The following is a 14,503-nucleotide window of genomic DNA, read 5'->3' as shown; positions in this document are numbered from 1 at the left end:
CAGACAAGCCAGTATACATGAGCAAGATAATAGAAAGATAAAAACAATATCTGGTGAATGGGAAACATTATTTATGTATGCTGTTCGCTAATACAGTAGAAGGTAGCTGGAAGGCATTTTTTCAACTTTGATAGACAAAACTGAAAGGAGAGGAAGGGCATCATATGAAGTACTTACTCCACAGGGAAGAAAGTGTCTGGAACCACACAAATCACGTAGCACCTTGGTAACACTTTTACAGTCCATCATTACCATGGCTATGCTAGAGTCATAGCTTCCCCATGTATTTGCAAGCAATTTTAAGATAATTTGCTAAACAGCTGTGAAATTAATTTTTATTACACTGATCTTAAACTGGACCTGTGAAGTTGAATACTTCATCCACTCACCCACACATCTGTAAATAACACAGTATTAAGTGTCTTCCCACCTGTTACAAGTTAGGTGTCATGGATCTAAAATACAAAGCATTTTTCTTCAGTGTATTGAGCAGTCAAGGCATTTCACTTAACCCTGTTGTATTAAGCCAGATATGAAGCAGAGCAGTTTAAAAAAAAAAAAAAACAAAACGTAAGTTGTATTTGTCCAAAAACAGTTCTTGGCCCTAAAAGAAAAAAAAAAAAGTCATACTCGGACACCCATAGTCTATAAAGCAGGCAGTTGCAATTCAAATAACTCTAGTTCCCACTGGCATACTAGAGATACCACAAAAATACTTCTTATATATATCAATAATGCTACAACACCTAGTCCGATTAAATTAAGGCTTTGTTTCTTTAAAAAAATGTTAGTAGCCTTCACCACCACACAAATAAAAAGTTGAGGTTCTGGTGCTGTGCAAAGGAGGCACAATAAGGATAACTGCACTCTGAACAGGATGATTCTGTGGCAGGCACCACTGTGCGCAGAATTAAGTCGGTTTCCTACAGCACGAACAGAGGGAAACAAGCTGAACATCCAGGATTTGCAGTGTTCAGCAGCATTACTTATGATCCTTTATAATTCACAATAAGGCCCAAAATGGCACAATCTAAACAGGATAGCCTAGAAGTGATTTTTCTCTTGCCGCTATCTAATATAAATCAAGATTTTGACAAAAAAAAAAATCTCACCTTTCTTAGGTATTACATAAAAATGCATTTCTAAGCCAGAGGAATCAAAGTTAATTGAAAGGAGGAAGGAAGATATAATCCAATTCTTCATTTTATGTCTTACTCTGGAAAAAAAAACACTGTCAAAAAATAAGCTCAGAGCTGGTACAAGTTTTAACACAGGATACCAAGTATTTTCTTGGTTACATACAGATAGCAAACAAATACAGAACTGGATTATTTTGTTTTATTCCAAGAACTCACTTTTCAATGTAATCTTTTGCAAATGTGTGCCATTTGCAGTACAAGACTATCTAGGCCCCATGCTAGATTTCTTTATATTTACATTATACCAGCACAGCTTTAACTTCAAGGAACTTGCTCCTGATTTACAGCTGCGGAAGACTACACTTTCTGTTTCGGAACTAGAATTAAAGAACATTTCAGGCAATCTGTTTTCTCTCTTTAAAAGTTCAAGCGTTAAGGTGCCTATTCAGAACCACTCTAAAAATGCCTCAGTTCATTCTCAAAATTAACTCTTGTACAGACAGTTTTGATTACACTGATCCATGTAATCTGCTGGACAGTTTAACAAAGTTGTTTTATTTCTCATTTCCCAAAACACATTCTCATTAGGCTTTGGAGGACTTGGGAACACCCAGGAATTATCTTCCAGAGAGCTCTTTCCATAAGAATGGTGTTCCTGAAACGTTTTGCCATCAACTGGAATGGGTCTCTCATCTGTCCATGCTTGTAGAGTCACCCTTTCAGATGGGGTTTTTACATCTCTCGGCAGAGGGGGAGACACATCATTGCAGAGTATTTCATCTTTTTGTGAGAGTTTTTTATAGACTACCCCAGATGTCAAATTCAGCTTTGAAATATTCAAGTCAACACATTGTACTGGTACAGTACAGGCAGCTGAAGAAAGAAGATAAAAAAGATTTTTAAATGATATTATTAATGCATTTTTCATATACTCCAAATGTACTACAGTATAGCAGGGATGTGAAAGCCAGTATTTTCAAGCTGCAAATTTTCAGACTGTATTTTACTTCAGTAACTACTTAAAAGTTACAAACTACACGTACTAACCTCCTCAGTCTCATTTTGCAAGATGAACCAGAGATGCTGAAATCTCAATGTCTAAAATACGCCTAACACCAACAAAACCTCCCAGCTCCCACTTGAACAGATAAATTGATGAATCTTTTTGACAAGACTGGAATGAATGCTGAAACAGAGAGGATTTTCATGCACTCGGAGAAATCAACCAGATTCAGAACACTGCTTACACAGAGCATGCTTCTTCCTACTCTACTGATTCTTTCTCAGGCTGCCAAGAACCTGAATTCTCACTGTCCATGAAGCAGTAAGAGGGAAACACACGGTGTTCATGGGTTCTCTGTGCTCCACTATTGTCTGACTTCTGAAACTAAAGTGACAGACTGCAATGTTCAGCCATCTGAAATTCCAGGGGAGTTTTAAACCATGCTAGGAATGGGAGGATTTTGGAACGGAACAGCATCTACCCGAAACAAAAAAGCTGCACCTTCAACGCACATCTGAACAGATGGTCAATAATTTATATAAACATGTAGTGATTCCTGCAGTTACAGAAACTCACGTCTTACAGGTAGTTTTCTAGAACAGCTATGAATCTTGAGTACAAACTGTGATTGGCAACTTTAGTTCTTAAGGGACAGAAAGAGGAGCCAGTATCTCAGTCAAAGAATATGATGTCCATTTGTCACTAAAAATTAAAAGGCAGTACCCAATTTGCAAATGTCAGCCAAAAGCACTTTCCAATAGCACAGGCATCATATCTGAAAAACATGCTAAGGAATTGGATTTGGCCTCTTTGAGCTGACAGGTATAAAAAGCAATTTGAGATCTACAGACCTTTAAAGTTCAAGAAAAATGGAATACACTGAAAATGGTTTGAAAATGTAAAAAAACCAACTCCATAAGCGGACACAACGTTTGTTGAAAATGCCTCCATACATGAATGACAGCTAAGTAGAATCCTCTTGTTAACTGGTATTGTTAACATCATACACACAGCAATGAATACATTGTGTTCTACAGACTTCACGCACCTCTTGTAGAGGCAACTAGTTTGTAAATGGTAAAATAGCTAGTACTACAGGTATAGAAAGTTTTAAGTCAATTCTACCCTTATTTTGCACAAGCCAAGATTTTTCTATAAATACAAGCACAGATCCATCTGCATTGCATTTGTAAGAGTGGCTGACAAGCAAGGTAAACAAACAAAAAAAATTAGTGTTCATTTCTGCTGAACCTGTCTCCTCTTAACATACTTCTGAAAAATTTACTGAAAAAAGCCTAGAGAGCAAAAGGCAAAAATCCTTTGTTTCCAAATCAATCAATAACGCCTTTTATAGCTGTGGATGTACAACTGCATTAGCAACCTCAGAAAATCAGACTGTTCACCAGCTAGAAGAGAAAAATCAGTACTTGTGGAGTGGCAAGACAGATCTAACCCCAAATCAAAAACAACAACAGAAAGATATTCCATGATCACATCAAAGCTTGACAGACTTAAGGATTAAAACCTCATTCACTTCCCAGTTTCTCTGCTGAAGTTATTTGACAAACATGTCTCAGAACTGTAGGAAACACAGACTCACCTGGTAACATGTGACCAAGTCTACAAAATGTGTTGATAGTTTATCAGCCAAGTACCAGAGAGTGATTAATCACTGCTGGCCATGGACAAAGGCCGTAATTGACCTGGAGGTGAATCCTATCACTACCTCACTGAGCCCATCAAAGCTGTTTAGAAACAAAATGTCTTGATCTTGTAATGGACTGGGACATCAGAGACTGTCACCAATATATTGTAACTGAGTTCACAGTGTTTCACTGGCATCTTCTGTATTCTGAACACAGTAAATACCACAATTGGAGTGAGCAGAAAACAAAGGAAATAAACACTGCAATAAACAGTCAGACTGATAGTCTGGCCCCACCAGAGTAAGAATGCTCTCTTGTAAAGCATTTGGCTTGAGAGAAACATACGCATGAAATAGAAGAACTATCTCATGAACTGCTCAAAGAAATTATACATACTTTATGTGGAAATTGTTTTCCCCTTTATTATTTGCAATGTAGCAGCAGAAATAAGGCAGTTTTGCAGCCCCAGCATTTTGACATTCAGAAAATGTCATCTTGCATAGTATTTTGCTAGGAAAGACAACTTTTCTGAATGCCAACATGAAGAAATACACAACCATAATGGAATTTCAGTCTATTAAAGTCTGACTTTAAAATGTTGCCAAATTAATACTTTATATATTATATACTGGGAAAATAATACTGCGTTTGCAAAAAAGATTTCCCCCCCCCAATATGAAGTTGTTCTGGTAAAAGGTCAAATACAAGTAAACTTAACACCTCAGCCTTGTGCACATAAGCAACACTTGACTGAGAAAAAAGCCACAAGGGGAACAGAATACAGTACTGAAGAAAAAACACATCAGCAACACCTTTATGTGTGAAGTTGACCAGTATGAGACAGAAGCAAAAGCAGAAAATGGGTAGGCTGAAACCATAATATAGTCTAGCTTATCAACTTCAATTGATGAGATTCTGATAAGATATGATAGCTAGTTTCTTTCTAAAATGGTACAGCTTGAATCAACGGTTTGTATTTGTAAGGTCTGTTACTGCAAACACTGACTTGCCTTTCTTGGTCGCTGTTGAGTTTGTTTTCAGTTTTCGTAGGACCTCAGCTTGCATGTCAGTCACTAGACGCAAATTAGACATTTCTCTCTTCAGTTCCCAATATGCTTGTTGCACACTTTCAAAACAAAGATTTTTTAGAAGTTAATTGCCATCTCTAAAGCACCCTCATGCCTATTAACATGCTTATCAAGCACTAACTGTTAATAAATCATTTTTGCCTGACAAATACTGCCAATTTTACTAGAGTACCACAATTCAAAATGAATTGAGCAGTACTGATAATTACCTTAAACTGATGGACCTTTGTATATTTTATTTGACTCTTGTGTATTACAATACAAAATGTATCATCTAGTATGTTGATATAGAATACTAATAATTTCAAGTTTCCCAAAGGTAAAGAAATATGAAGCATATTCTCCAATTTCATTATTTGAAGCTAACCATCTTACCATAAAATTAGTAATCTCCAAGGAATACTTTTTAAAAATATATTAAATGGACACTAGATTACAAACAAGGTAGACTACTAACTTTCAATGGCTTCTGATAAAAACGACCACACACACCATCATATGTTATGATCCTAGTATGTTAATTGATCATAGTTTTAAATATTCCATCAAAATCAGTATTTGGGTCTTTACACTATTCATTTTGCTACAGTGAATTCAGACTAGATATTCAAGATCCAAACTTAGCACCCACAGACCAGACTAAAATATAAAACATACTGTTTCATACTCAAGTCATCTAATTTATGTTAATACACTGCCTTATCAGACAGTTTAAAAAATAGCAACCCAATTCATTCTCTGATAAGACAGCATAATATGAGAACCATATTTAGCAACAGCAGCACTGTTCCAACGTGGAAGTTTCTGGTTATTAGCTGGTAAGAAAAACCAAGAACAAAAAAACCCCAGAGAAGTCAGCATCACCATATGTTTCTTGGTAAAATTTCGAGCAAATGCTCACTGAACACCACATTTATGTTGATTAATAATTAACTTAGTGTTCAAAGACATAAGGCTGCAGTTACTTCAACTTAAACATGAAATCAATGATTTAATTTTTTTTTTAATGCTTAACATTCTACCAAAACACATTTATTGAGAACAAGTATCATGGATGGACATTTTCAGAATATTTCTTTCTACCTCACTATATTCACCTAAAAGGCATTTACTTTAAAACAGTTCTGTACCTCAAACTATTGTTGAGATGACTTAAGAACTATTAAGCTATATAACAACTGTATTTTCAAACATGCATATATACAGATTTCTATCCCTCTAAAATACCAATTCAGGATCACTCTTGCATGAAATGTATCAGACATTAATGTGTTCAAAAGGACCCTGAGAAGCAGCTATTATTCTGTTCTGCAAGTTAACACTAAAAGAGTTTCCTCAAAACACAGAAATTAAACTTTCTTCTATGCACAGAAATATTTCCCCAGAATACAAAAATTCAGATGCAAAAACTCCGTTAAAGAACAGAGGAAGCTGATAGTTTAATAGGTAATGTATTAGGTGTCAGCAATTCTGATACATAGAAAGTTAAAATTTTCAGAACTGGTATTTCAAGAAGTTCAGCTAAACCTGTGGCCTTTTTGCTGCAGAATCCATGTGGTTCTTTGAACTTTTAAGAGATGACAATTTTAAAATTAAGTTGATGTGACAACCACACTTCATTTATTCATGTGTTTTGGTCTCAAAAACAAGATCAAATAAACTTTACTTATATCAGAACAGAACTGTCCAATAGTTAAATATATTTATGTGTATAGAAGTGGTAAATAGAAGAACAGCTCAGTGTCTGCTACCAACCAGAAGGAAAGCGCTTAGATAAATTTTGTAACATGCATTTAGTGCTTTTAAAAGCATCTTGCAAAGGGATGCAGGTACCAGAATTCCACTTAATTCATGCATAACATATTTTAACTGTTTTTCTTGATACTGTCCTAGAATCCCATTGCAAAGCCTCATTTTCAAGGAATTTGCAATTGAAAAACCAAGGATTCCACACGCATTCCACAAGTTTATCCTATACTGCTTTCTAACATGTAATATAAACCTTGAATATCATAGCCTATCTAAATCTACACCAAAGTAGATTTGCAAACCAAGAATTTAAAGTCAGATTTGCAGGCTGCTGACAAATGTGAAATAATTACTTTCCAAAAAGTTAACTAACTGCAAATGCCTCCATCTCCCATAAACAGCAGGATTGCTTGCTACAACAACTGTTTCACATAAGAGGTTTTTCAAGTGTTTGTCCACAGATTTTTGGATAGGCTTACATATTCAGTACACATTACACATTCATTATTTATGTCATATTGCAATAAACACTAAACTGTACATATGCTAATTCAGATGGTTGCCACCTGAACGTCACTTTGTGGAATAAATCTGCTCTGGAAGATCAAAGAGATAACTGCTTTACCTTGAGATAACACCTCTTTTCAGGCGTGCAAGACTGACTATGAAGCTCCAGCAGAAACCACAAGAAAAAGTGTTAGCTACTGTCCTGGGTTCAGCTGGGACAGAGTTAATTTTTACAGGAGCCTGGGAGGTGGGGGGGCATAGCTGGGGCAGCTGACCTGAACTAGCCAAGGAGCTATTCCACACCATGTGCCATCATGCTCAGTATATATATGGGGAGCGGGCCGGGGGGTGGTCTGGACTTTCGGTGGGGGAAGTGGCGGAGTGTCAGGTCCCGGGTGGTGAGCAGTTGCACTGTGCATCACTCCTTTTGTATACTCTTTCATTAGTACCGTCGTTGTTGTTGTAATTTCTTTGTGTTGTCCCGGTAAACTGCCTTTACCTCAACCCTCGAGGTTCCAGGTTTTTTTTCCTCTTCTCTCCTCCGTCTCCCCCCTATCCCACCGGAGGGGAGCGGGAGGAGTGAGCGAGCGGCCGCATGGTCCTTTGTTACCGGCTGGGCGGAAACCACGACAGCTACCTAGCTATCCGGTCAAGGTGAAGGGTGAAAGTGTAATCTGTGTATAGTGTGTATAATATTATCATTACACCAGAGAACATATGAAAAGAAATATCTGTGCTGTTCTCTTTCAGTGACTCATTTCCTTTCCCATCTCTTCAATAGCCAAGGTATTACGCTAAACAATCTGTCGTTATGAAGGACCACTCTTCCCTCTTGTGGAAAATCGTGTAAGTACACCAGTAGGCATAACGGTGTAAGAGTTGCAGTAGTATTTCATTTCTGCAACACAGAACGTTTGGGAACCTTCATGCATTCGTGAATTGTTCTGTTGCATAAAGAACTAAAAGATATATATACTTTATAATATGGCACACATACTCAAGACAGGATAATATAGGAATTTAGATCCTTAGATTTACCACAATTATTATTTGAATGGCTACAAAATGAAAACAAATGCTTTCTGATATGTTAGCATTTTTCTGGAAAATTGCTATTTCTTTTTTAACAGGTCACACGATGGCTCCTCCATATTAAACAAAAAAATCCTTTACAATGTCTTCTAGTAGAAATATTATTGTACTGCACTAAATAAGAATGTATGTTCCAACGCTAAGCAAGAGATTTGAAGCCATCACCTATGCAAATACAGCAACCTCCCCATACACAAAATGAAGACATTCTATAGCTGGGATAAGACTTGGAAATGTATTTACCACCTCCTCAAGTCAACTAATTATTAAAAACCTGATTTTTGAATACAAGATAATTTAACTTTCATTTTCTGTACAACAATCTGAAGATGTAAATATTTTCTTATCATCATCACCCTGGACTACCAACATAACAAAGGAAAAAAAAATTACAATGCTCTTGCTAAATTAGTATACCTAGACTTGAAATTAGATTATACAATTTGAAATAACACATTTGAACACGCTGCAAGAGTATTTACTTGTTCAAATAACTGTCCCTCAGTAAACTAAAAATAAACATGAAAGCCACTTGATTTTCATACCTCTGGATGTCTTGCCTTTGAAGGAGGTCTCCACTGAATGGATTTTCGTCTTGAGCGTGGTCCTGGCATAACAGAGTGAGGGGAAGACAAAGAAGGAATGAACATATGATTTCAGATCTTCTATCTGAAAATACATCAGTGAAACTACAAGTTCGCTAATACTGAAATTCAGAAGTAAAGTAGTCTTCATTTGTGTTGGCTGCAGTGGTTTTCAAAATGGACATAAAGACTTCTACTAAGAATTTCCACTTAAAAATGTTTAAATTACCTACTTATATGAAAGCATTGCTCAGCCACCACCATACTCTCTCCTCTCTCTCTCTTTTTTTTTTTAAATAAACAGCTGAGCTCTTGGAATTTGTGATTCTTTAAAATGCAAAAATTGAGAAAGGCTTTTGGCTTCCATTAAAAAAAAAAAAAGTAATGAGTCTTCTCTTGTTATTTCCCTGTCTCAGTATATAAAGACCCTTAATATAAAGAAAAACTTTTTCAGTATAGATTTACTTCCACAAGTTACTTTTATGATAGAACATAATTTATCTCTTGATTCTGAAAGACTGCTTTAAACTGTGCATACAAGCAGGCTTGCTGAAGTTAACAAGACTGTTTAACAAATCAAACATTGGGCTTGCTTCATTAGTCATGTTTCTATTAGATCTTCACCTGTAATGAGTTCCCATTCATATCCCTTCTTTTCATGTTCCTTTCCTCCTACCATTCCCTCTAGCCAAAGCTCTTATGAATTTGATATCTGTTACCGTGGCTTCATGATGGCCTATACACATTTCAAGCAACTTGTCAACATAATATACACGCTGCATCAACTACAATGCAAAACCCAAATATCTAAAAATAGAAAAAACATAGGAAGTATACTTGCCTAAGGTAGAAAACATCTGAAAATGCTAACTAATGTAATTAAAAATAGTAATAATGAAAATACCAGCTGGGTTTGAAACAATGCTGACTTGTCATTGATCACCTTTCCCTGTATTTTACCTGACAATTTTTCCCCCTCCTGAAGACTTTCCCACCACCACCCATCAGAGATTCAATTTCATAGTTAAGAAAACCCAAACAGTTGCACTATATTACCCCACATCTGAAAACTTGTACCTTTTTATTTCCTATATTAAGCAGTTACCAGGATCAAGAATAGATAATATTAAAAAAGAAAAAAGAAAAAAGCTGTTCCTTATATTTGTTCTTTGCAACAAAAGCTGCTGACATAAACATTATTTAAAGTGCCATGTCTAGTATTCCTTACAACTGCTATTTTAGTCTGTTCTTTCTAGCAACATTCATTCTCACAATACAATCTGCAATCTTAAATTATTTATATAGCTGTTACTCTATTCTATAGAGCTACCTGACACCAGAACTGCATACAAGTTATAGTATGGCTTCAGAATTTACAAGTTATTGAAAACACCTAAAAGAATTCCAGATAAACAGAAAACAACCCACAGTAATGGGAGTTAACAGAACACCTCACATGCCTTCCAGGCAACATGCTTTATCCCCACCTAGTGTTAACGAACACAGACTACACGCGAGACAAGAAAATCATGTGCGTAAACCTGTCCGTGTAAGCTAGGAGTGTGGCATGACAGCAGCAGAGACGTATTCAGTGCTGGGAGGCCAAGAGCTCAACTATATATGCTTTGAGGGCTGCAGGGGAGAAAGACTTCAGCTTAACTGTAGTCTGGTCCCTGAATGCCCAGGAGAGGTTGTCTTACATACCCTGAATATTGGCTCAGTCAAATATGATGTGACTCAAGATTACATCACCATAATGACCATAAGGAACCTAAAATCGTCTGCCTCTTCAAACAATCACGTTTAAATCTTTTAAATTTATCGTGTAACTTCAATGTGACTGCAGAGTCCTAGAGACTGCCACTGTACCTTTTTTCATGTGAAGCAGTAAGCATGCACTAGATCTTTTAATCTTTTTTAAGCTTAATACATTTTATTACTGCTAAGATCTCTTATTTTCCTTTTTGAGATCCTAAGCACATCTATGTCACACAATGACTCCCTCACAACAGACACTTGTCCCAGAAATGGCAGGGAAGGGCACTAAAAGAGGTATAGCAAGATTCTGAAAACCTTGTTACAAAAATACACTTTTCCTGACAAGCTTCATGCAACTACCCTGCTGTGCTAGAGCTCCTTAAACAAAGTTCATGATAGCTTTTAACATAAGCATTCTATTGTCTTAAACAAACAAAAAAACCCCAAACAAACCAGGTCTTGCCCAAACTTTCTAAGAAGTCCAGCCCAAGACAAATATCAGAATAGAACACTTTGATCTGATTGGCTACTTAAAATAAATTGTAAAGCTTTATTTTCTGTTGTTACGTGGGCAACAGCTGGGAAATCTCACGTATGTATGTGTACTATTTCCAAGAAACAAGCCAGTCTATGAGAATATTTAAGGTTAATTTTACTAGGAAGTTGATCTTCACTCAATTTTTATCTCTTTGTTTAGCCTTTATTTTGCTTGAACAAGGGTTTAAAAATAATGCTATAACACAGACACATCTATTAATACAAAAATTCCTTAAAAATAAGGTACCTTCTGCTTGGATTTTTGCAACTCCTTTCTGAGACTGTTGCACTCTTGCTTGAGCTTTTCTAGATCCTGTTCCAGACTATGCACCTTCAGGTCACTGCTCAGCTTCTCTATTTCCCAGCTGGACTGAGTACAATTCAGATTTTTCATCACTGTAAGAAGATAAACAAGACAATCAGAATTCAGTCTCAGTTCAAGAAATGTAACTCAATATGTAAGGTTTCACTTTAACCAGCCCATGCCCTACAAAAAATTATCCTGTATGTTCTGAAGAAACTGCAGTCTATGACAACAGAGAAATAGTAACACTGGTAAAGTTGTTGGCAGAGAAGTCTCCTTTCTGAGTTTAAAGTACAGAGCCCTACTTTCCAAGAATGCACTGGAGATTTTACATAAAGAAAACGGAAGTAACAGCATAAAAAGGGACTGGAAATACAAAAATCTGTTAATGGCAAACATGCATGATATATATACCAACTTGCATACTTCTTACATGCTTTGAAAACATGAGCCTCTTCCTCCCTCAGATTTATATCATTACATAATTCACCCTAAGTTCTTCCCAAGTTTAATATGAAGAAGTTCCAAACAGAACTACAAAAGATACAATCAAAACAAAAGGGTAAAGTCTAGAAGTTACTTAAGGCTTCTTATTAGATAGAAGAAATTCACATGGTGTCTATTAAGCAACCTAAGACAATCGTAGCATCAAATCAGTAGTAGAAGGCTAGTTAGACAGCAAGAAAAGAAAGAATATAACAGGAAGAAAACCCCCAAGTCTTCAACTGCACGGTACACTCACTTCCAGATTTAACAATTTAAACAAGCTTAAGCTACACTGATTTTTCTTAAAGAAGGTACTCAGAAGCCCAGTTATCAGTAAAATTGATTACTAAGTAAGGCTTGAAATCACCACATTTTCAGAGCTCGCTTTATAAACACTGCACTTCCTACCTCCTTAAACCACAATGTCCTCAACAATGATACTACTACTACATGTGGTTTGTTCTTCTAGGTTTAAAAACTTGTGCAACTGAAGTAGTGCATTACATGCTTGAGGTCCTCTTGGAAAGTAATCCAATTCAAGCACAGCAATACTTACAAGCACCCTTCAAATGACTGCATTTGTACAGAGTCTGAAATCCAGTCCATACCTCTAACTCTACACAGACAGCATTTTCTTATTCTCTTTTCTTGTAACAGTACATTGTTTTTTTTCTTCCATAGTGTTTTATTTTACATACCTATCATCTACACAGCAGTCTTTACAATGGCAGTAACAGAAGCTGGATTTGGGCTTTTGGAATTGCCAGGGTACACTGCTTGTTTCTCTTTTCCCCTTTCCACCAGGCTCTCTACAACCAGCATCTTTCTACCTTTCCTCACCTCCCAGCCCTTTAAATAGCTGTTGCCGACTGCAGCTATTGCTATACAACATCCTCCTGTACCTGTCATATCCCAACAGTGAAACAAAGCAATATATCAGATCATCTACAGGTACCAGGGAAAGTGGTATTGACGGGATAGTGTTTGATATTTGAACAATTATGCCCCCATCTCACTCTGAGGAAAAGGTGGTGGGTGTTTTGGATTTGTGTGGTAGGGTTTTTGGTGGGGGGGGAGTGGCTGCAGGGGTGGCTCCTGTGAGAAGCTGCTGGAAGCTTCCCTGGCTCCAAGTCAGACCCACCTCTGGCCCAGGCTGACCCCATCAGTGACGGTGGTAGCGCCTCTGGGAGAATGGATTTAAGAAGGGGAACTGGCAGTGAGTAGGGGGACTGGAAAGTGAGAGGAACCCCTGTGCAGACAGCAAGGGCAGTGAAGAAGGAGGGGAGGAGGAGGGGATGCCCCTGCAGCCCATGATGAGATGGCAGGCTGTCCCCCCCGCCAGCCCATGGAGGGGAGCAGGTGCCCACCTGCAGCCTGCGGAGGAGCCCACACCGGAGCAGGGGGATGCCCCCGAAGATGGCCATGACTCCATGGGAAAGCCTGTGCTGGAGCAGTCTGTGCCTGAAGGACTGCAGCCCATGGGAAGGACTCATGTTGGAGAAGTTTGTGGAGGACTGTCTCCCATAGGAGGGACCCCACGCTGGAGCAGGGGACGAGTGAGGAGTCCTCCCCCTGAAGAGGAAGGAGCGGCAGAGACAAGGTGTGGCAAGCTGACCCCAACCCCCATTCCCTGTCCCCCTGCACCGCTGGGGGGAGGAGGTAGAGAAAATTGGGAGTGGAGTTGAGCTGGGAAGGAGGGAAGGGTGGGGGGAAGGTGTTCTAAGGTTTGGTTTTACCTGTCACTATCCTGTTTTGATTTGATTGTTAACAAATTAAATTGATTTTGGTTTTTTTCCCCCAAGTTGAGTTTGGTTTTTGCCCGTGACCATAATTGGTCAATGATCCCTCCCTGCCCTTGCCTCAACCCATGAGCTTTTCTTTATATTTTCTCCTCCTCATCCCACCACAGGGGAGGAGTGAGCGAGCGGCCTCGTGGTACTTTGTTGCCGGCTGGGTTTAAACCATGACAGTGGTGTCCAGAGATGTACACGACTAGCCTATAAAGTGTCAGGTTGTGCACATTTCTCAAACGATTAAATAACCTACAGTGGAAGAACGTGACAGCCTCAGATCTCTACCATGGACCTCCTCGTCTATGATAACTAAACATGCCTGCCACCATTTACAAGAATGAACATATATGCAAGCTCAAGGTACCTCACTGCAGTATACTCCTGTCTTACCTAGCCACTATATAGGGTTAAACCTCTTCATGCCCTGAGATCATAATATAACCACTAAGACTAGTCAACATACATTAAGATGAAGTAACCACATACATACCTTGTTGAGTTTCCACTTCAGTTCTTAGCTGTAATAGCTCTACTTCTTTAGACTGCAACTGTTCATTCAAGGTTTTCAAGGATTCCGCACTTTCTTTCATCTGTTTTCAGGGAAAGGGGGAAGCCATTTGTGAAGCTTTTTTCTATCATATCTGACAATTCTGAGGTTTTGGGTTTTTTAAAAAAAACAAACCAAGAAAACTATTGCTTTGATTTTTTTTTTTTTTTAGCATTACCCAAGCCCAGCAATAAAATTGAGATACTTAAGGCCGTTATTCCTACATAAAGTATTGACATGTACTTTAAAAACCTAAAGGAGTGATAAAAC

General features: G+C 37.8%; 1 protein-coding gene across 3 annotated transcripts in view; it reads right to left on the bottom strand.

The window, feature by feature from the left end:
- Positions 1-1,323: 1,323 nt before the first annotated feature.
- The window catches only part of AZI2 (5-azacytidine induced 2), a 28,335-nt gene continuing 15,155 nt past the window's right edge, over positions 1,324-14,503 (bottom strand). For all 3 annotated transcript variants that reach the window (XM_010584325.1, XM_010584324.1, XM_010584322.1), the window contains exons 4-8: positions 14,177-14,276; positions 11,351-11,499; positions 8,770-8,831; positions 4,799-4,914; positions 1,324-2,012 (exon numbers count right to left, since the gene is read on the bottom strand). In XM_010584325.1, the coding sequence (XP_010582627.1) occupies positions 1,624-2,012; positions 4,799-4,914; positions 8,770-8,831; positions 11,351-11,499; positions 14,177-14,276 (816 nt within the window). In that variant the 3' untranslated portion in view covers positions 1,324-1,623. The remainder of the gene's footprint in view (positions 2,013-4,798; positions 4,915-8,769; positions 8,832-11,350; positions 11,500-14,176; positions 14,277-14,503) is intronic.

Source organism: Haliaeetus leucocephalus, unplaced genomic scaffold, assembly GCF_000737465.1.
Source record: "Haliaeetus leucocephalus isolate CR32 unplaced genomic scaffold, Haliaeetus_leucocephalus-4.0 Scaffold973, whole genome shotgun sequence".
Classification (NCBI taxonomy): domain Eukaryota; kingdom Metazoa; phylum Chordata; class Aves; order Accipitriformes; family Accipitridae; genus Haliaeetus; species Haliaeetus leucocephalus.
This window is presented reverse-complemented; position numbering and strand designations above follow the sequence as displayed.